The sequence below is a fragment of the Nycticebus coucang genome, chromosome 3, assembly GCF_027406575.1.
Source record: "Nycticebus coucang isolate mNycCou1 chromosome 3, mNycCou1.pri, whole genome shotgun sequence".
Lineage (NCBI taxonomy): Eukaryota > Metazoa > Chordata > Mammalia > Primates > Lorisidae > Nycticebus > Nycticebus coucang.
Window position 1 is genome coordinate 131,420,899 of NC_069782.1, and position 21,775 is coordinate 131,442,673.

Below are 21,775 nucleotides of genomic sequence, written 5' to 3' on the forward strand. Positions count from 1 at the left end.
GTCCCAGCTACTCGGGAGGCTGAGGCGAGAGAATCGCTCAAGCCCAGGAGCTGGAGGTTACTGTGAGCTGTATGATGCCACGGCACTCTACCAAGGGCCATAAAGTGAGACTCTGTCTCTACAAAAAAAAAAATTATGAACAAATTCCTATGCACACTGCATATATCTTATTTTGAGGTAAAAAAACAAAACAGAAACAAATACAATCACACCGCCTCATGTGGCCCGCGGGCCGCAGTTTGAGGACCCCTGCAAGCCTAGATCATGGCTTTTTGTTTTTAAAGTTTAGTTGAGTTTTATGAAAAAGAAGTTGAAATTTGAGGCTGGGTGCAGTGGTTCATGCCTGTAATCCCAGCACTCTGGGAGGCCGAGGCAGATGGATTGCCTAAGCTCACAGGTTCGAGTCTGCCTGAGCAAGAGTGAGACCCTGTATCTCTCTTTGGCGGGCGTTGTGGTGGGTGCTATAGTCCCAGCTACTCAGGAGGCTGAGATAAGAGAATTGCTTGAGCTCAGGAGTTTGAAGTTGCTGTGAACTATGACACCATGGCACTCTACCCAGGGTGATAAGTGAGACTGTCTTAAAAAAAAAAAAGTTGAAATTTGTACAAAGTCACTTTCTTGGTAATAATTGCTGATGTTTGCTCAACACGTTGTGTTGTATGATGCTTTTTTTTTTTTTTTGTAGAGACAGAGTCTCACCGCACCGCCCTCGGGTAGAGTGCCGTGGCGTCACACGGCTCACAGCCACCTCCAACTCTTGGGCTTACGCGATTCTCTTGCCTCAGTCTCCCGAGCAGCTGGGACAACAGGCGCCCGCCACAACGCCCGGCTATTTTTTTTTTGGTTGCAGTTTGGCCGGGGCTGGGTTTGAACCCGCCACCCTCGGCATATGGGGCCGGCACCCTACTCACTGAGCCACAGGCGCCGCCCTTATGCTTTTTTTTCTTTGAGACAGAGTCTTACTATATTGCCCTGGGTAGAGTGCCATGGCATCACAGCACAGTAACTGCAAACTCTTGGGTTTAAGTGATTCTCTTGCCTCAACCTCCCAAGTAGCTGCGACTTCCACCACAATGCCCAGCTATTTATTTTATTGCAGTTGTCATTGTCGTTTTAGCTGGCCTGGGCCGGGTTTGAACCTGCCAGCTTGGGTGTATGTGGCTGGCGCCGTAACCACTGTGCTATGGGCACCAAGCCTGTATATGCTTTTTAATATATATGATTTTGCTTGATCCTCATAAACATCCTTCTGAGGTGGGTATTCTACTTTACAGATGAGAAAGCTGAGGCCTATGCTTTGGTATTTGTTTCAGTGGATGCGAAGAGGGGGAAGGTAGCCTAACTAGTAAGTGGTAGAGATAGAATCTGAATAGAGGCATTCTGATAATCATGCTACTTCTAGAAAACATGACAGGACTGTGTGGTATGGAGGAATAAAATAAGATTTCTAGCTTGAAATGTTAGAGAGCTCACAGACACAGCAGGTTATCTACTTGGTACCAGATAATACAAGTGACTGGTGTTCTGTAACTGTCCAAAGCTATATTCTGAGTTATCCACCTACTCACTCCACACCATGCTTACCATTTCTTCTTCTCCTATTCTGAGGCTCTCAGGAGGGATGATTATCAGGGGAAAAACAGTGATAGCAGAGAAGGTAAGCTTGGAGTGTTTATCCTGGAGAAAGTACTACCCAGGTTTTTGTGGTGAGGATTTCATTCACTCACTCACCTATGCAACAAATATTATCTGAGTACTCACAATGAGCTCAGTGTTAGTAGAAAGATGATGAGAACAATAGACAAAATCCCTGCACTCATGGAGCTTAGGTACAAGTGGGGAAATCAGACATTGGTGAGGAAATCATAAAAATAACTAAGGAAAAATAACTAAGAAATTATAAACTCTCATTGAAGGAAAGAAATCACATTCTATGAGAGCAGTTTATATAAAATAGGGGCACTAGACCATGTCCAAGTGTAAGGGAAGGTTTCCTCAAAGAAATATTTTCTGGACGTTTTTCTTTTTCTTTCCCTCTTCCACACACACTACCCCGAAGCCTCACATTAAACCTCGCAGGGAAAGACATGTAAAATATCTTCATTTGGAGAAATCCAGGGCTGAGTGTACATCCTCTCTATGCATTTGTAAACCTTTTATAATGATTCACCCTGACATTTCCATGTGTCTAGTCCACAATACTCCTTTATTGACATTACCTGACTAGTATACTCATCACAGCCTTGTAAGGTAAGCAGCTAAGTATGACTATCTCCATTTTGCTGATGAAGAATGTGAGTCTTGTAGAAGTTAAGTAACTTGCCTAAAACCAAGTTACCTAATTGTCAATGGTGGGGCTGGGATTTGAACCCAGTTCTTGTAACACTCAGACGATGTTATTCTTTTTTCTTTTTTTGAGACAGAGTCTCACTATGTCACTGTTGGTAGAGTGCCATGGTGTCACAGCTCACAGCAACCTCCAACTCTTGGGCTTAAGTGATTCTCTTGCCTCAGCCTCCCGAGTAGCTGGACTACAGGTGCCCGCCACAATGCCCAGCTATTTTTGTTGCAGTTGCCACTGCTGTTTTAGCTGGCCGGGCCAGGTTCAAACCCACCATCCTCGGTATATGAGCCAGCTCCCTACCCACTTCTCACATGAAGTGGAGCAGCTGTTCCAGCCCTATAACTTTGAGCAGTTGCAGGACATTAGGCCCTTTTTGGAGGAATACTGGTGAGGCCTGGAGAGTTGATCCCCAACAGTTGAATGAGTTCATCTGTGCCACAGGCGCTGCCCCTGATTCTTGTAATATTCATTCTTTCATTTATTCGTTCATCCATCAAACATGTGCTGATCACTATCTGAGTGTCAGGCTGTGGATGGAGCAATCGGGAGTCACTGAAGATTTTTTTTTTTTTTCATTTTAAACAAGTTTATTTAAACAACAAGACTCTTGACTAAAAGGGAAAACTATCTAGGATTCATTTTTTTAGAGTAATTTAGCCCTACTTAAAGACAGCCACTGAAGAATTTTAAGTAGGACAGCGGCATGATCCAATTCAGTTTTTAGATAGAACTGTCTTCTGTGCAGGAGGTCAGAAAGTGGTGGTTTTCTAAGTATGGTGCAAGACAACCTATGGAGTCAGAATCACTGAGTTTTGGGCTTAGGAACAGGGCAATCAGCCAGTTTGGGGAACTCTTTTCTAATTCCAATGCAATAAAGAGAAAGAGCACTGAGAAAGAGGTGGTACAACCAGTTAACATGACTATGGAGGTGGCTCTAGAAACCAGGTGAGAGGTAATGAGATTCACAGACAAAGGGATGTACTTTTGAGTCATTTAGATGGCATGGATAGGACTTAAACTCCACCCTTCCATGGACAGTGGCTGGGATTCCTATTTGGGTCCTCTGGCTCTAGAGCCCGTGGGCTTTACTGCACATAGCCATTTATATCCTCATCGTGACTTTAAATATTTTACGTTTATTTTCCTTAACACTGTTTTACAAATTTTCACCTTGTCTCAGACTGCCTCAAGCCTTGTATTACTCCTTCACTTTCCATAAAACCTGGGAGAGAAATAATGGACAGCCAAGTAAAACCTTAAAAGGTTTTTTTTTTTTGTAGAGACAGAGTCTCACTTTATGGCCCTCGGTAGAGTGCCGTGGCCTCACACAGCTCACAGCAACCTCCAACTCCTGGGCTTAAGCGATTCTCTTGCCTCAGCCTCCCGAGTAGCTGGGACTACAGGTGCCCGCCACAACGCCCAGCTATTTTTGGTTGCAGTTTGGCCGGGGCCGGGTTTGAACCCACCACCCTCGGTATATGGGGCCGGTGTCTTACCGACTGAGCCACAGGAGTTTTGAAACATTTTTTTCTTTGTAGCTGGATACACGGTGGAAGAAGAAGTAGATTTGATTAGACAAGCACAGATGGGGGAAAGAAAACAGCAGGCCTTAGAGAGATACACTGGGCCTCCTCCACCCTAAACCTTAAGATGCCTCCAGGAAACCTGAATACAGTAATTCCAGAAGCCCAGAGTATAACCCCATTTCCTCCCCAAGGTTGTCAGTGTCAGACTAGAGCCTTTTGGGAATTCAGAAAACTTTTAAAAAAACACAACAGCCTCAAAAACGACCTTCCCAAACATCAACAACCTCAATGATAAAATTCATTAAAATTCATCTCCTTCCTTCTGCAACTACAGACCCAAAGCTCAGAGGCAGAAGGGACTACAGGACAAACTCTGGGCTACACAGCTTGGTATTTCCTCATTGCGGGCCTGGGTTTCCCAAAATCTCAGGGAGGCTGGAAACTGACGCCCTCATCTCTGGGTGAGAGGTCATGGCTACTCTCTTCTCACTGCCAACTGTCGGGATTAAAGCAAACTGAGGCAAAGGCTACGGTTGCCAATGGCACGAGAAGTCTGGTTGGTTCAGGTACACCCACAAGGCTGCTCAGGGGGAGTGTAGGTGTAAGACGTGGAGAAGGTGGGAAAGTAGACAGGACAGGGGCCTATGACTATATTTGGGGCGGGGCGTGTGAAGAGCGGGGGGAGGTGGCCTTGAGGATTAACCAATCAGAGATCGGACTGAGGTCTAGGGGCGTAACAGGGGTGTATCTTAATCGAGATTGGATAACTGCAGGGCATAGGTAGGGGGTCGCGCGCCGCCTGGGCTGCCAGCTTGCAATTCCGCGTTATATACCTCAGTGACGGTGGCAGTAGGAGCTGGCTGAACTGCAGCACACGTGCCTGGATCGACACCCTCCTCCTCTTGCTTAGGGGTTCCTTCTGTCCTGGGTCCGTTCGGTCTCGCCCCGAGGTTTATTCCATTCTCTGCTCTCCCAGCCTCTCGTCCAGCCACCCAAGCTTTAGACCTAGACGTCTGCAGAACGAATTGGTCACAGCCATGAATGTCTCACACGAAGTGGAGCAGCTGTTCCAGCCCTATAACTTCGAGCAGTTGCAGGACATGAGGCCTTTTTTGGAGGAGTACTGGTGAGGCTTGGGGAGGAGAATGGTCATACTAGGGGCCCAACCCTGCTGATTGTTTTTGTGGGAGGACTGGAGTCTGGGGGTGGGGGGCGCGGATATTGAATGCTTGTAATGATTTTTATTACAGAGCATATATGTATCAGACTCCCCGTACTGGCTCCACATTACCTTTGTGCAAGATACAGGTAGTGCGGCAACTCAAGGAAATTAGAGCTGAAAGGAAGAAAGTAGAAATAAAAGGCTGAGGGCGGCACCTGTGGCTCAAAGAGTAGGGCGCCGGTCCCATATGCTGGAGGTGGCGGGTTCAAACCTAGCCCCGGCCAAAAACCAAAAAAAAAAAAAAAGAAATAAAAGGCTGAAAGAGGAATATGGGAACATACAGAAGCCAAAGGGAAAGAATATAGTGAGAACTGTCACTGAGGAATGAGTTTGATCTGAACCCCTACTAGATAACTCTTTCCCCATCCTTTGTAGCTGTATGTGTGCATTCTAGCATAGTGCTGGTTCCCAGGGATAGCTTGCACTTCACAAGTATGTTGTTCCCCAAATGCCATATGGTCCCTGCTCTGGAAAAAGAGACAAAGTCAAGGAGCTCTTGCAAGCTTTTCCCAGGCTCTCTGGCTTTGATTTAAAGCTCCTCAGAGGTGTTTGTAGGCTGACTACATGCTCCAGGCCAATTTGTCACAGCCCAATCAGCTAGAAGCTATTGCCACATTCTTACACCACAGCCCTGGAGAAAGATGGATTAGTGCCTGGGGAAGATGCTTACACGCTCTTTCTCTGTCCCATTTCAGTATCCTGGGAGCAGGCAACAATCAACCACCCACCAACCCCACTGAGAGAGCAATAATTATAAAAACCCTGGGCATAGCTCCTGCCCTGTGCTAGATACTTTGTGTTTAGTACTACTGCCAGGAGAGGAGTATTAACTTCCCTTTACAAATGAGGAAGCCGGGCTCAGAGAATTAAGTTAGTTTTCCAGTGTCACATGGCTAGTAAGTGGCAGAGCACTCACCTGAAGAGATGAGTGGGCATAACCAGCACTCACCAATGAGCCCATCCCCTTTGCCTTTTGCCTGCCAGGGCAACCTGTTTCCCCATAGCTCTGATCTACCTGCTGCTCACCTTTCTGGGGCAGAACTACATGAAGGCACGGAAAGGCTTCAACCTGCAGGGGCCTCTCATCTTCTGGTCTTTCTGCCTTGCAATCTTCAGGTAAGACACTCCCTCCTCCTACTCCCTGCCTATTCTTTAGACTTAGACCTCCGTTCTATCCCTTAAAGATTTCCAGAATCTTCAATTGCATAAGCTCCCATCTTATCCCCAAGTTGCCTCACAACATTCTCCCTATCCCAGTCTTTCAGCTTTAGTTCCCCTCCCAGCTTTCACCATCTTCCCATATTATTCTGTTTTCTTTAGTTTCTAGACTCCAACCTGGCAGTCTCTGCTTCATCTCTCTTGCACTCAAGTGTGTACTTCCAACAAATTTCTCCAGCCCTAATAGTCTTGGTTCATAAAACCCTCTCCCAAGACCTTCCAATAACTACTCCCAGCCCTCCCTTCCCATTGTTTCTCCCCCAAACTGCTTCAATCTTCTTCATTCTTCTACTTATCTCCTCCCAAACCTTATTCTGGCCCAAGAACTCCATTCCCTAACTCAACTTTCAGTCCCACCCCCCTGCATTGCCTGATCTTTCCCCAGCCCTCTTCTCTAGACTACTGGTTGGAGCTACCAGATTAATCCAAGGATCTCATAAGCTGTGACTTATCCCCCTGGAAGGGTGGGGAGGTGGTGGAATTTGGGAGACCTGGCCAGGTCAAGGGGAAAGGTGGATTAATGCCTGGGGAAGATGCTTATACCCTTTTTTCTGTCTCATTTCAGCATCCTAGGAGCAGTGAGGACATGGGGCTATATGGGGACCGTGCTACTTAGACGGGGCCTAAAGCAAACTGTGTGCTTCACTGACTTCATCAACAGTTCCACGGTCAAGTTCTGGTCCTGCCTTTTTGTTCTCAGCAAGATCATTGAACTTGGTGAGTGGTAAGGCTTTGTTTCTCTGTGCCCAGTGAACTGTATCCCTCCTCAGGGGCCACCTTTTACCCACCACACAGAGCGTTCCTTCCTCACCCCTAGGTCCTAATAACACTTTCACTCAAGCCCCTTTACAGATTCTCTTCCATAAAGATCCCTCTGCCTCCCTTGAGACTCTCTCCTGTGTCCCCATGCTCAGTGTGGGAGGGTGGTCCCAGCACTGGGTGGTATGACAGCTATGACTTCCCATCTCCCAGGAGACACAGCCTTCATCATCCTGCGTAAGCGGCCGCTCATCTTTGTGCACTGGTACCACCACAGCACAGTGCTAGTGTACACCTTCTTTGGATACAAGAATAGAGTGCCTGCAGGTGGCTGGTTCATGACCATGAACTTCGGTGTACATGCCATCATGTACACCTACTATACTCTGAAGGCTGCCAGTGTGAAGCCCCCCAGGGTGCTTTCTATGCTTATCACCAGCCTACAGATCCTGCAGATGTTTATGGGAGCCATCGTTGGCATACTGACTTACATCTGGAGGCAGGAACACGGATGCCAAACCACAGTGGAGAACCTTTTCTGGTCCTTCATCATGTATACAACATATTTCATCCTCTTTGCCCACTACTTCCGCCAAACCTATATCAAGCCCAAGGTCAAAGCTAAGGCCAAGAATCAATGAAAGATTGGAGAGAACAATGAAACCTCAGGCTCTCTCTTTCTCAGGGTACTAAGGGGCTAGGCTTAGGTTTGGAAGAATGATTAGAGTGCCTTACCTGCATGGTTTCCACACAGGATGTGTATACCACGGGAGGTAGTAGGAAGTTATGGCTGACAAGAAGTGTCAGCCCTGGGATGAGGGCATGGTATGGTACTTTGATATTTCTGTTTTTAATGTGAAGGCCAAGCAGGCCCTGGGATTGGGGTAGGACTGAGGAGGATCCCCAGAACTATTTATATTTCTACCTAGAAGTTCTTTTTCTTCTTGCTTTATTATTATTATTATTATTATTGCAGTTTTTTTGGCCAGGGCTGGGTTTGAACCCACCACCTCTGGCATATGGGGCCAGCACCCCACCCCTTTGAGCCGCAGGTGCCACCCTATTTTTTTAATTAAAGATTTCAAGAAGAGGCTCAGTGCCTGTGGCTCAAGCAACTAAAGCTCCAGCCACATACACCTGAGCTGGCAGGTTAGAATCCAGCCTGGGACCGCCAAACAACAATGACAGCCACAACCAAAAAATAGCCTGGTGTTGTGGCAGGCACCTGTAGTCCCAGCTACTTGGGAGGTGGAGGCAGGAGAATCACTTGAGCCCAGGAGTTGGAGGTTGCTGTGAGCTGTGATGCCACAGCACTCTACCCAGGGCGACAGCTTGAGGCTGTCTCAAAAATTTTTTTTTCAAGAATATTGGGGGATGGGTGGCTCTTGTGGCTCAGTGAGTGGGGCGCCGGCCCCATATACTGAGGGTGGCGGGTTCAAACCCGGCCCCGGCCGAACTGCAACAAAAAAATAGCCAGGCGTTGTGGCGGGCGTCTGTAGTCCCAGCTGCGCGGGAGGCTGAGGCAGGAGAATCGCAGAAGCCCAAGAGCTGGAGGTTGCTGTGAGTCCTTTGACATCATGACACTCTACTGAGGGCAGTAAAGTGAGATTCTGTCTCTACAAAAAAAAAAGAAGAAGAATATTGGGGGATTTGGTGGGGAAAGGGGGCTGCTGTAGTGGGAGACAGCTCCTGGTAGGGGGGTGATCAGCAGGTGGGAAGCCTGAGGGTGTGTTGTGTGGAAGGATGAGAGGCACACGCAGACAATAAGAATCCTAGGCCTTGTAGGCGCTTAATAAATGTCTGTTACAGACCAGAATTTTATTGCTGTTAGGAACAATGAGAAACAGGTGCAGAGAGGTGGAGTAATTTATCTAAATTCAGTCTTAAACTGCAGAATTGACACCTGCAAGTAAGCATTCGAAACCAGTCCTACCAGCTATTTTCCCTGAGACCACGAGGTGACGCCGTAGCACCGGCTTTGGCCAGCGCCAGCCAATTAGCTGGTTCTCCAAGCCCTACACACGCACCTCTGTGCTCCAGGAATTCCAAAGCTTCCCCATCCTGGACATGGGGACGGTGAGTGGGACTGACCCCTTGAAGCCTGGACCCTCACCTCGTCCCTGTACATTCAGCTCTCCTTCAGACAGTGGGGAAGGATGAAGGGAAGAGGGCCCAACCGCAACTCTGAATCATCAGGCCTTTGACAGTCCGCGCATGTTTATTTCATTTATCTTTGAAAACTGGGGAAGGGAGTCTGGAGAAGGCGGGATGGGCCAAGGATGAGTTGGCCCCCGGGGATCTGGTCCCTGTTCCTGGCCTTAGTCCCAGGGGCGCGGTCTGTGTGTAGGTCTTAGCCCACCCCTGAAGGCTAGGAGGGGGAAGGTCCTCTCCTGAGCCGGCCGCCTCCCAGCTGCCCAAACACCCCTCTCAAACCCTGGGGCTGGGGCAAGTCAGTCAAGACGACCCCAGTCTAGAGAGGCTGTGAATCGTCGTCCCCACCCTCGGAGATGCTCCTCCAGCCGGGCAGCTCATACTGGCCGTTCCACGGCGTACTGGCACGGACTGAGGTTGGCGGCTGGGGGCGGCCCGGGCACGGCAGGGTAGCTGAAAGAGGCGTGCTGTTTGGCTTTGAGCCGCAGACTAGCCAGGCTCGAGTTACACGGGTCCCGATATACGTAGGGGGAGGAGGCGGCTGCAGCGGCTGCGGCGGCGGCCGAGGCGTAAGGGCAGGACACTGCCCCGGAGGACACGGCTGCCGGAGCCAACCCAGGAGGGCCACCGCCCAGGCCCTGCAGGGCCCCGGGTCCTGGCACGGTGCCCGGGGCAGCCGCGGCCGAGGGCACCATGGAGGCGGCGATGGAGCTGGGTGGCGAGAAGACGGGTTGCGAAGCTAGAGGCCCCACGTTGACCGAGTTGAAAGCGAACGGGAAGGTCTTGGCAGCGAGCGGCGGGGCGAGCGCCTTGGGCGGCCAGTTGCCGTAAGAGTAGCCAGGGTACACCTCCTCGTAGGGCGGGACCAGCCCCCCGAGGGGCGCCGCGAAGCCGCCCTTGCACAGCTCTGCCTGCTGGCTGCGCTCACGCTTCCGCCACTTGGCGCGCCGGTTCTTGAACCACACCTGCGGGAGCGGAGAAAGGAAGTTAGGGCCTGGGGCCACGCGGCCAACGGGAATTCGAACCCGGGCCGGGACCGGGCGGAGGATAAACAAGATGAGGTGGGAGGAGAGCAGCGTTGGGAGTCAGGGGCCAAAGAACAGAAGCTGTGGGTGACAGGACTGAGTAAGCGGCATCAGGATCTGTGGGAACAAGAGGATGGGGTGAAGGAGAGGTGAAGCGGGGAACAAGAGACGTTGTCCAGGAGAACCCCGTGGTCCAGGAAGTAGTGAGCGTAAGAGCAGAGACCCGACGTGGGGCTGCAGGCGCAAGGGGCGTCGGGCATTGGGCTGGAGGATCGTAGGCTAAGGGGGCAGAACCGCAGGCTGCTGGTTTCCAAGCTGCTCGCCGAGGACCCATAAGGGGAAGGGCTGGGGTCAGGAAAGCGTACCCGCACGCGGGCCTCGGTGAGGTTGGTCCACACCGCGATCTCCTCGCGCGTGCTCATGTCGGGGTAGCGGTTCCTCTGGAAGGTCGCCTCCAGTTCCTGCAGTTGCTGGCTCGTGAAGTGCGTGCGCTGTCGCCGCTGCTTCTTCTTCAGCGAGCCGTCTTCCGGAGAGCCGCCAGGCAGCGAAGCTGAAGCTTTCTCCGAGTCTGGGGGCCAGAGTACGGGCAGATCATAGGGTCCCAGGCCTGCGCGGGCTCTTGGACTTAGGGAACTCCTGAACCTCTCTCTGCCACTTGGGCTTTCACTTTCACGGTCCCACCCAGCTAGGGATTGAGCTATTATCTCCTCCACCCTCAGAAGGGGGCGCGCTCACCGCTGTGCTCTTGGCCCTTGCAGCCGTGTTCCGGGAGCTGCGGGTGTGGAGTGCCGGAGTCCGACAGCGACAGGGCGGGGCTGCGGGCCTCCGCCTCGCTGAGCAGGCCGAACTCCATGGAGGGAGGGCCTGGAGGGAAGAGAAAACTCAGACCAGGTTCATGGGGGTACAAATCTCCCACCTGATCCTCAGCAGTGTTTGCCCACACTTCCCTGTCTACTTTCTCAGCCCAGACACAAAGCCACCCCTACGTGGGGTACCCTGGAAAGAATGGGGCAATTGTAGCCTAAGGGGGAAAAGGTGTACACTCAGAGGTTTTATGCACAGATGTATACACTAGATTTCCTTTTGTTAACTGCTGGACACCTAGAACTGTGCCTGGTGCTGTTTGGTGTTCAATCTACTTTTCTTTTCTTTTTTTTTTTTTTGTATTTTTGTACTGCTTGGAATGATATTTATTGAATTAACGAAAATGCACACTATTGCACACCACCACCTCGCCTAAAATACATCATCGAAGACTTCAATTCCTTCTCACATGAACACACAATATCCCCATGTACTCACACACACCCTTCAGCCAGTCATACCTGCAGCACAGCCCAAGTGTCTATTATTTACTCTCCTTAGGACAGATTTTACTCTGAAGCAGGTCTGATATTTCTCCCATGAGAATAACCGGTTGCTGGTGTCATTTATGGGTACTTACTGTGAACTTTCATCTTATTTTCTCTCCTCTCATGAGAATACATCAAAATAAACATTAGCACCATTTTTTCAGATGAGGAAACTATGACTTGAAATAACCTGTTTAGGACCACAAAGCTTGTAAGTAGTGGAACCGTGATCTGAACCAGGTCTATGAGTCTCCTAACTAATGCTTTTACTTCATTTTGCTTTTTCCAATCATGTTCTTTGGGACTCCCCAGAAATCCCCTCAGGGACTCAGCTGGAACTCAAGTCTGGTTTTCTCCAGTGTGCTTTAACTAGGGCAGCTCTGCTGTTGTCTGTTTTATTTATTATTTCTGAAGAGGCCAGGTGTGGTGGCTCATGCCTATAATCCTAGCAATCTGGGAGGCTGAGGCAGGTGGATTGCTTGAGTTCAGGAGTTCCAAACCAGCCTGAGCAAGCATGAGACCCCCATCTCTAAAAATAGCTGGCTGTCTTGGGCCTGTAGCTCAAGCGGCTAGGATGCCAGCCACATATACCAGAGCTGGTGGGTTCGAACCCAGCCCGGGCCTGCCAAACAATAGTGACAACTACAACCAAAAAAAAAATAGCCAAGTGTTGTGGTGGGCACCTGTAGTCCCAGTTCCTTAGGAGTCTGAGGCAAGAGATTCACTTAAGCTCAAGAGTTGGAGGTTGCTGTGAGCTGTGATGCCACGAAACTCTACCCAGGGTGACAGCTTGAGACTGTCTCAATAAATAAAAATAGCTGGGTGTGTTGCTGTTTGGCCTGTAGTCGCAGCTACTAGGGAAGCTGGGGCAAGAGAATCACATGAGCACAGGAGTTTGAGGTTGTAGGAGCTATGATGCCCTGGCACTCTGCTGAGGGTGACAAAGTGACACTATCTCAAAAAATAAAAATGGGTGGCACCTGTGACTCAAAGGAGAGGGGCGCCAGCCCCATATACCAGAGGTGGTGGGTTCAAACACAGCTCTGGCCAAAAACTGCAAAAAAAATAAAAATAAATAAATAAATAAAAATAGTTCTGAAGAGATTTTATTTGAAGGAAGAGTTCTGAGATCAAATACGAGTTTTTTTTTTTTTTGAGACAGTGTCTCACTATGTCACTATGGGTAGAGTGCTGTGGCATCACACTTCACAGCAACCTCCAACTCTTGGGCTTAAGAGATTCTCTTGCTTTAGCCTCCCAAGTAACTGGGGACTACAGGCGCCTGCCACAATACCCAACTATTTTTTTGTTGTAGTTGTCATTGTTGTTTGGCAGGCCCGAGCCAGGTTCGAACCCTCTAGCTCCGATGTATGTGGCTGGCACCCTAGCCTCTGGGCTATAGGCATTGAGCCCAAACACAAGTTTGCGGTTTTTGGCCGGGGTTGGGTTTGAACCCACCACCTCTGGCATATGGGGCCGGTGCCCTACTCCTTTGAGCCACAGGCGCTGCTCCCAAACACAAGTTTGAAAATCCACTGGTGCTTAGGCCCTATCTGTGCAGACACATACAGTCACATACCACTTCCCTCCAGTCATTGCTCCATTATCAAGCAAGCATAGCCTCTACTAAGCTTACTCTAGGCGTAGGCATAGGCTTCTTAACACCACCTTCCTACTCATACTCCCTATCCCCAACCTAGCCTGACTTTGCCCAGGAGCCTACCTCCCTCTCCAAGTTTCCCCTGCAGGCTCCTCTTCCCTACTGGCTCTTCCCGAAGAAAGGGAAAGGACAAAACTGGGGCTCAAGATGGGTGCTCTTGATTGGAGGAGAACAGAAGGAGGTTAGGGACAGAGGGACAGGACAGAGAGCTGGGTGGGAGGGGTCTTTCTGCTCCTAACACCCCTGCTCACTAACGGGCTTAATGCAGGCAGTGTGGGGTGGCATTAATGTGGTGGATTAGCCTAGATTGAGATGTGTGTCACTTGGCTGTTCTGAACTTATTAGGAGCCTTTCTCAGGGAGGTGCAGATGGTCAGGACCTGTATTTGCACATGGTAATGCACCTTGCAGCCAGCTCAGAGGTCACAGCTGTGCCTCTATCCCAACCTTCCAACCTTCAAACCAGGCTGGGGGTGGGACAGAGGTCAAGGCAGGAGATTGAGAAACAGTCCCCGTTCTTCCCTCAGGCAGAGGGTTCTAGACCTTGAAACTTTTACTAGGTTTGGAGAGGCAGGGCTGGAGGGAACCTGGGAAGGAGGGAGAGAAGTCAGGCCAGGACTGGAGGTGTGCTCAAGCTTATCTCCACTTCCAGGTCTGAGGTCAGGAGCCAGAGGTTTGGGCTGGAAAACTTTGGCCCAATGATGCTCCAGTGGAAGGGAGGTGTCTTTGGGAGGAACCTATGGCAGCCTTGACTAGAAGCTCTTCCCAAATTGCTGGGAACATGATGGAGGAAAACTTAGAACTGAGAACTTGAAACAGGGGTGCTCTAAAGTCTCCCTTTGTTTTGTACTTAAGGTGCTCTTGAAATGTCAACCATGTTCCTGACTTCCAGAAGCCACAGGAAAAACAGAGCTGGGGTGGGGGGTGACATCTGGGTTTAGCTGTGGGAAAAACAGTTCCATCAGTCTGCTTTGGCTCCAGACCCAGTTTTTCAAATTCCCATGCCCTTGGCATTCCATACCTGTACCTTGGTTTCACCCTCTATTTCGGCAGAGGGAAGCAGGGTGAGAACGGATAAGGGCCAGAGTAAAAGACAAGGGCTAGAAAGCCCAGTTCAGGCTGTGTGTCCTCAGAGACAGACAGACAAGTGCAGATACACACAGGCTCCCACTCAGACATAATAAGCACTTGGACTTGGAGCTAGAGGCACACACACACTGTCCCCCACATGTGCTCCCACATTCAGGCAGACAGACTCTGTCACACAGTCTCCTCACTGTGACAGGGACAGCTGCCTGGGCTGTTTTGGAGCTAGCCATTACCCTTCCCCCCCTGCCTGGCCCCTCTGAACTTCAGCTCAGTCCCTGGAGCTAAGGACTCTATGTGGCGGAGGAGGAGGTCAAGGAGGCCAGGTGAGTATTTTGCACTCAATGGCTGCTAGAGAGAGCCTGCTTGGCTGAGTGAGCAGTAGGCAAGAAAATGCTAGAGATTGGGGTGGGGAGGGGAGAAAGAAATTACTCAGACCTCTCTTAGGAAAGTCATCTAGTATAGCCAAAGAAGTTAGATCTGGAATTGAAATATCTAGGTTTATGATCTGGCTCCACAACTTACTGGCAGTATGTCCTTGGCAAGTTAATTTACCTCTCTGGGCATATTTCTTCATCTCTGAAAGGGAGGTGATAATCCTTTCCCTATAGTGTTGTTATAAGGTTTAGATAAGATATAACATGTAAAAATGAGTAGGAATAAAACTCTGAGTTTTTTTTTCATTCATTGAACAAATGTTTATTTAGCACCTTCTATGAATTGGGCTTTGAGTTGGGCACTGAGGACAGAGTGGTGACTAAGATCTCACCCTCAAATGTGCCCTTACTTGAGTAGTTTATCTCCCCAGGCTCTGTATATCTCAGGGGAGAATTACTCTGCAGAATAAAGGTGAGCATGCTACATTTCAGTGAGAGAGACAACATGTGTCATGAACAATGTCCTGAACATGAAGGGCTCAGTCAATAAGGAACAGCAAAATGGGCAGAGTAGCCCAAGTTGGAGTTACTTTGAGGACCAGGGAATAGTAAAGGAAAGAATGAAGCCTTTAGGCTATTGAATGAGTTAGTAAGAGCAGAGAGAGGAATCACAGTTGAGAAGGCCCCTGATTGTGAAATCAGAGAAAGAAGGAAAGAACAGTAAAGCTGAATAGGCAACAAAGATGTAAGGGTGGGGGCATTGGCCTCTAGCCAATGTCCAGGTGGGTTCATCAGGCAAAGACTAGGGGCGCTAAGCTGTTGTCTGAGCTGAAGGATTAAGCTCCCCCAAACTGCTGGAAGTCAGGAACTGGGGAGCTGGGACTGAGGTGAAAGATTTTGCCTCATTCATTGGATAGGAAAGGATAAGCAATAGGTCTGGAAGTCTCAGGATTGGTTGATGCTGGTAGGAAATATCAGGCAGAGCCAAAGAGAGTCAAGAGATAACAATGGTGGAGTCAAGCTCTGGAAGAGGGCTGCCTGCACCAACCCTAGCCTTTCTGACAGACTCTGCTGGGGATGTATAGCCGAGGCCCCGCTAGGGTCAGTGTGGCATTGCTAGGCCTAGGAAGATAGCTTGCAGTTTGTGCTCTTGATTCTGAAGTACATGCTGGAAGTACAGGAAGCCTGTCATGGACTGTAGCAAGAACAAAATATAAAGGTGGAGAGCAAATTACAGACCAGAGGGGCCACAGTAAGGAGACCATGGTTCCATGGGAAGTTAACTGTCATGTGGACCCACGTGAGTCCTGAAGCCACAGTGATAACAACCACAGTAGGTTACAGTAATAGTGCCTGAGGCAGGAGGCACAACCTAGAACTGAAATGGGAGAAACCTTTCTCTTGCAGGGGCTGAATGGAGAGGAACATAAGCGGGGCTGGAGTTGTGATGCTATGGCTTAGCTCAGCCAGCAGCAAAGTGGGGAACAGGTGAAAACCAACACTTTCTATGTGGAACCATCCTATAAACCTGAAACTGAAGTGAGGATCTTAAGTGGACATGGCCTCATGTTCATTAGGAGTGCTGAGCACCCAGACTTTGGGCTGAACTTCAGTGTGCAAATGGGAGCAAATAAAGACATATTTGCTCATAGCCACAAGATGAAACCCCAAGACTCAGAGGCAGCAATGGTTTAATGCACTCAAGTTATCAAGGGATGAATCAGGGATCAAGGAAATGATCCCAAGCACTTCCCCATCACCCGTGGTTCTTTCCTTTAGCAAGTGTTAGGTGCTAAAAGGGAGCCAAAAATGGTAAGGCACAGACCCTAACTTCTAGGAGCCTGTAGTCTAGGGAATCCAATAAGGCAAAGGATGGAATGATGGACTGCACAAGTCCGACTCTCAGACTGTGGGAAATCAGAGAGATAGAAGCCCATGTGTGGAGGGACTCAGAGAATGAGACACATGGCTGAACTGGGAGGCAGGGAAAAGAGAGGGCCTTTTAAATAATAGAACAGTATTAGGAATGAACTGGCAGGTTTGGAAGCCAACGAAGAGCCTAGCTTGGTCAGAGTCTCACCATAGACAATGGGAGGTTAGCAGAAAAAAATGGGTTAGACTGAAAGGGGCCTCTAATGAAGGACAAGGGCTGGTGGTCTAGATTTGATATAGTTTAGGCAACAGTGTATCCATCTTTTCCATCAAAAAGCCTCTAAGACTAGTAAAAGACAACATCTACTCTAGAAAACTGGAGACATGACCTGAGACAGCTACCACTGGTTAAAATTTCTTTGAGGTTGGTTGTGCCTGTAGCTCAGTTGGCAAGGGCACTGGCCACATACACCTAGGGTGGTGGGTTCGAACCCGGCCTGGGTCTACTAAGCAACAATGACAACTCCAACCAAAAAATAGCTGGGTGTTGTGGCGGGTGCCTGTAGTCCAAGCTACTTGGGAGGCTGAGGCAAGAGAATTGCTTAAGTCCAATTGCTTTGAGGTTGCTGTGAACTGTGATGGCACAGCACTCTACCAGGGTGACAGCTTGAGACTGTCTCAGAAAAAAAAAATTTCTTTGAGGTCTCCAGCTTTGTGTAAAAACTCAAGCAAATTTTTCAACCTTTTCCATGTCTAAGTTATGCTTGTTTTAATATAAAAATAAAGTACACTCCATCTTCAGGTGACATTACCACATCAGGAAGATAGGCCCTGTTTAGCCTGTGGTCATGCACCTCCTACTCCTCCCACTGCCATCCTTCCATCCCATGCCCCTGTTAAGAAGCATTCTCCAAATCAGTGTAACCTGGCTTATTGTACCCTCAATGAATCTCCAACAATAAAAAAAAAAAAAAGAAGAAGAAGAAGCATTGCTCCAAGCAGTGGGAGTCACTGGAGGCTTGTAGCTAGGCAATGACAAACAGCAACATCTTTGCAACTTTTATTTGGCAATGGTGAGCAGAATGGACTGGGCAGGGGCGATATAGGAAAGGAGAAATTACAAACTGAGAGGTTTAAAGAAGACCAGGATAGGACAATGGAAAAGGAGTGGTGAAGAGAGTTTTGAAAGCCATTTCTCTCTGTCTATCACCCTCTTACCTCACTGATTATCTTCCTTTTCCTCCTCATCACTCTTTTCATAGGTCTCTACCAGTGGCCATGAACACCCTAGACACCTCAAAGCTCAGGATTTAATGGATCCTTCAGGTTTCCCGCTATCTACCTCCCCCACACTCTAGGAGGCATTGTTTAGTGAGTGGGGAGGGAGGTTCCATTAGCCCTATCCTTCTCTTACCCAACTCAGCTCCAGCCTGCCACCCCTGCTGTCTCTTCCTAAACCTGAATCTTGGGCCCATATTCACATCCTTGAGCAAGAGGCAGGCAGAGATCAGGTCAGGATATTTGATCAAGTTGAGTGGCTAAGCATTTGGGGAGCTCCCCAGAGTTCTCAGAGAGGGGCAGCAGTAATGGCTGGCATCTGAAGCCTGGGATGCAGTGTCCCATCTGTCGTTAAGAACCTTCCTGTGGCTGGATTAGGGATGTAACCAGGCTTCTCTAAGGCTCAAGACTACACTCTTTCAAACAAAGATTCTGTGATTACAGGGATCTGCAGTTTGAGCACAATAATAGCAATGCTTCTTACTTCTATAGTGCTTTTCCATTTGCAAAGGGATTTTATATACATGATTTCATTTAACTCTCAATACTGCCCAGCATAGCAGGATATTGTCCAAGGATACATAGATTGAAGAGATTTGAACCCGGTTCTGCTCTTTCCATACCTTGCTCTCTCCACCCTGCGGCCATTTGTGTGACTCTGACATGTGCTGATCCTCCCCAGCCCTGGAGGATTCCATGTCTACTTCTTGCCTCTACCACCTCTCTGGAAATGAGCTCTGGAAGTTTGCTTTCCACTGTGTGCCAAAGAACCTCTTCTTATTCATTCTGAGATTGTACCACTCCCGTTCTAAGAGCCCCCTTCTGGTTTCAGGATTTGGGGAGCAAGCAAGTCTTCTCCTTATATAGGCCTTTCATTATATTGTAGATTTTCATCCTGTCTTACCTTCTAGACACCTAATCTTTGAAATTTGCTCTCTCCAGCAACCTCTGGCTCTCCATCCTAATGATCATTCCCTGACCCTTCTCTAGGCCCATGATATTCTCCCTAAGAGCCAGTGACGAAGCATACACTCAGCTATATAGCTTTATGCATAGATGGGAGAAGATTCTGTCTTTTGTTTCCAGTCATCTTGATTATGATGCCATCTCTTTTTGGTCAATTTAGCAAAAGCAGAACTTTGGGCTAAGGTCTTCAGGGAACCATCTGTAATGCCTTCCCTATTCTTTTCCTGATGCAGGGCACTTCATTTCTTTCACCCATAATTTCAGTGATATTCAAAGCCCCTGAAAAGTGTCTCAAAATTTGATGGCATAACTGGGATGTGAGTTTATTAAAAAGGGGCAAGGGACCAAAAAAGATAAAGAATCCTAGTAATAAGCAAACTTTAGAACTGAGGAATGGAAGTGGGAGTTGGGGGGAATATGCATTGTATGCCACTTATAGGTGGAGGGTGAGAAATGTTGAGACCTAATTGTTTACTCTTTGCTAAACACAATGCCTTGCACTTGTCCTCATGAAAATTCTGTCCCTGGCTGGGTTGTCTGGCTCACTTATATAGATTAAGAGAATTCTCCCTCCTCTGTTTTCTTCAGCTTAACTGGGCTCTGGTTAGAGTTGGGGTCAGAGTGGATGATCATCCTATGGGCCCAGAGGAGTCAGGGTCCTAAGTCAGTGACAAGAAAAGCAAAAGGATCAGTTGGGTAGCACTGAGACATCCTTTCCAACCCAACTTAGAGGGCTATATAGCCCCATGTACCCTAGAGTCTGGGCTCCATGTGTCTCCTCCCCTCCACTTAGTCACCAGGATGTTGTTGGGATTGGTGGGGTTTAGGAAGCAAAAGGGAAACAGGACCACAGAGTTTGCTTTGCTAAGGGGCTACAGTTTTCTCTTCTGGCCTAGTTTCTGCCCTCCTGTAAGGAAGGAGTGTTTTGCCTATTGACATCTTGGCAAGGAGTCTGGTCAACTGTATTGGAATTAGGGGCTGATGTGAATTTGTGAGGGAACTGAGACCATGAAGGGCTTGTGCTGGGCTCCTCCCTGTCCTCCATTGCCTTTTGTGGCTCATTCCTTCCTTTCCTGCTTTTGATCTCCATTAGCAATCCCATCATTGGGCTTATGTCCTCAAATTTGGATTCTGGAAGTCCAGAGTAGTGCTATGATTTATTCTGAATTGGAAGGGTCTTATGTTCCAGTGCCACCCCACCCCCGGGCCAGGCTGCAGCCTTTACTCTCACACCCTGCTTCTAGCCTGGAATCCAGCAAGGGCTTGTTTTGCAAAACAAATTTGCGAAAAGTGTGAGTTAGGATTTGAGGTGACCCACTGCTGCCGACCACATCGTGCACATAGCAGGGCAGGCGCTGCCGGGTGGATGGACATGCCACCCGGCCAGGGACATTCTGTCCGCCGACTGCCGACACAGCGCCTGCTCTGGAGAGACCCACTTCGCCATCCTGGACATTCTGTCCGCTCCGAGCCCCATACACCGCAGACATTCTGTCCGATTTTGAGGCGGCCCAAAGTGGCGACCCATTCGAACCCTGACACCCCAAGCCAGATCTGCCGCCTGGTCTCTTGGGTTGTCCAGCCTCGGCCCTGCTGCCTGCACAGCGGCCATCTGACCAGTCGCGGCTGGGCTCTCACAACACGGCTCCCATTCCAACTGCAGAGCAGCTGGCTGGGAAAAGAAGCGCGTGCGACCAGACGCACCCCTGCTCCCAGCTCCTGGAGTCTGTCTGAGCCTGGTCTGAGGAGCGTCGGACGCTGCCAACTGCCCCTATGCTGGGCAACTGCCACCGGCTGCCTCCGCTGGCCAGGGTCTCTGCAACACCTTTGACTCTGTGGCCTCCTGCCTCGTGCCCTCGGATTCTAGGGAGCTTTCTGGTAATGGTTTCCAGACTCCCTACTCTCTGCCTCCCAGAGCCCCTGTCCTGGCTTCACGTCTCTACCCTCGCTCCGGATCCCCTGAGTGTACCCCTTCCCTATTCCCTGGGTTCATACTCTTGAGTTTCCCTTTTCCCAAATCCTGCAATCCACTCTCCCAGTTTCGACCCGTGCCCCAGGCCCCGGAGTTCAGCTGCCCCGCGTTTTAGGGATCCCAAGGTTCGACTATGGCCCCTCGGCCCCTGTCCTTAATATGGTCAAGCACTCACAGTGCGTCCTGAAGCAGGCAGACTCCCAGCAGCGGCGGTGGCGGTGGCGATCTAGAGGGCAAGCAGGGGCCAGGGGCCGGGCACTCGGCCGGAGTGGGGGCCGCCCCCCTGCTCTCAGGCTGTCGCTCCGCTCGGGCGCTCTTGGACTAGCGGAGGGAGAGAGTGAACCTCACCGCTACTGCCACCCCCAGCCGGCGCCCATTCACTTTATGGCAGCCCAGGGCGCCCCCAGCCCGCCGCAGCTAGCCGCGCGCCTAATACCCCGCCCATTTCCAGCTGCGCCGCCCGAGCCCCGCCCTTTCCAGCTGTGGATCTTCAGGCCCCGCCTCCTGGGGTGGGGTCCAGCCGGCCGGCAGCCAAGAATCCCGCCCCCTGGCCAATAGGAAGCTCTTCTCAGCAACTGGGCCACGCCCCTCCCCACGTGTCCAAGACCGCTGTTCTCTGGGCAGAGCCTGGCCGGCAAAAGCAGAGAGGTCTGTGTAGCCCTGGGTAAACGGGGTCGGCCAGAGGCAAAGTGGGGCTGGGCTGCTACCCCGAGCGAAGTGGGTCGGCGCCAGGTGGGAAGGCGCTCAGGGCCTCTGGGTCTCGGCGCTCTGACTTCGCTGCCGCTCAAGTTTCGCCGATTTTCTCCACTTGTCGCTGTCCGTCTCTCCGCCCTTTTGTCTCTGTTCCAATCCTCCTACGTCTAGCCTTTTTTCCTCTTCTTTCTCCTCTGCCGCTTCATTCCTGCTGTTGGCCCCTCTGCTTCCTCCTCTGCCACCTTAAAAGACTAATTTCATTTTCTCTCTACTCT

The 21,775-nt window shown here is 49.8% G+C and overlaps 2 protein-coding genes across 2 annotated transcripts; one reads left to right on the plus strand and one right to left on the minus strand.

Moving 5' to 3' along the window:
* The first annotated feature begins 4,409 nt into the window (after positions 1-4,409).
* ELOVL3 (ELOVL fatty acid elongase 3) lies at positions 4,410-7,820 on the plus strand. The gene is made up of 5 exons (XM_053583512.1): positions 4,410-4,436; positions 4,644-4,996; positions 6,077-6,208; positions 6,876-7,027; positions 7,283-7,820. Exons 1-5 carry the CDS (start codon positions 4,410-4,412, stop codon positions 7,708-7,710), a joined length of 1,092 nt encoding a protein of 363 aa, XP_053439487.1. The 3' UTR covers positions 7,711-7,820.
* A 1,448-nt stretch (positions 7,821-9,268) lies between these two features.
* On the minus strand, positions 9,269-21,172 carry PITX3 (paired like homeodomain 3). The gene is made up of 4 exons (XM_053583087.1): positions 20,983-21,172; positions 10,981-11,109; positions 10,611-10,813; positions 9,269-10,185 (listed from the first exon to the last, which is right to left on the minus strand). Exons 2-4 carry the CDS (start codon positions 11,096-11,098, stop codon positions 9,598-9,600), a joined length of 909 nt encoding a protein of 302 aa, XP_053439062.1. The 5' UTR covers positions 11,099-11,109; positions 20,983-21,172; the 3' UTR covers positions 9,269-9,597.
* Positions 21,173-21,775: the final 603 nt, after the last annotated feature.

What these genes read in the sequence shown, in the direction of transcription:
- ELOVL3 (XM_053583512.1), top strand. Translation starts at nt 4,410, where the DNA reads ATGGCACGAGAAGTCTGGTTGGTTCAG. An exon ending in GAGAAGTCTGGTTGGTTCAG is followed by an intron (nt 4,437 to 4,643) that starts GTACACCCACAA and finishes GGATAACTGCAG; the next exon opens with GGCATAGGTAGGGGGTCGCG. An exon ending in TTCTGCCTTGCAATCTTCAG is followed by an intron (nt 6,209 to 6,875) that starts GTAAGACACTCC and finishes GTCTCATTTCAG; the next exon opens with CATCCTAGGAGCAGTGAGGA.
- PITX3 (XM_053583087.1), bottom strand. Translation starts at nt 11,098, where the DNA reads ATGGAGTTCGGCCTGCTCAGCGAGGCGGAGGCCCGCAGCCCCGCCCTG. An exon ending in CAAGGGCCAAGAGCACAGCG is followed by an intron (nt 10,814 to 10,980) that starts GTGAGCGCGCCC and finishes TCTGGCCCCCAG; the next exon opens with ACTCGGAGAAAGCTTCAGCT. An exon ending in TCACCGAGGCCCGCGTGCGG is followed by an intron (nt 10,186 to 10,610) that starts GTACGCTTTCCT and finishes CCGCTCCCGCAG; the next exon opens with GTGTGGTTCAAGAACCGGCG.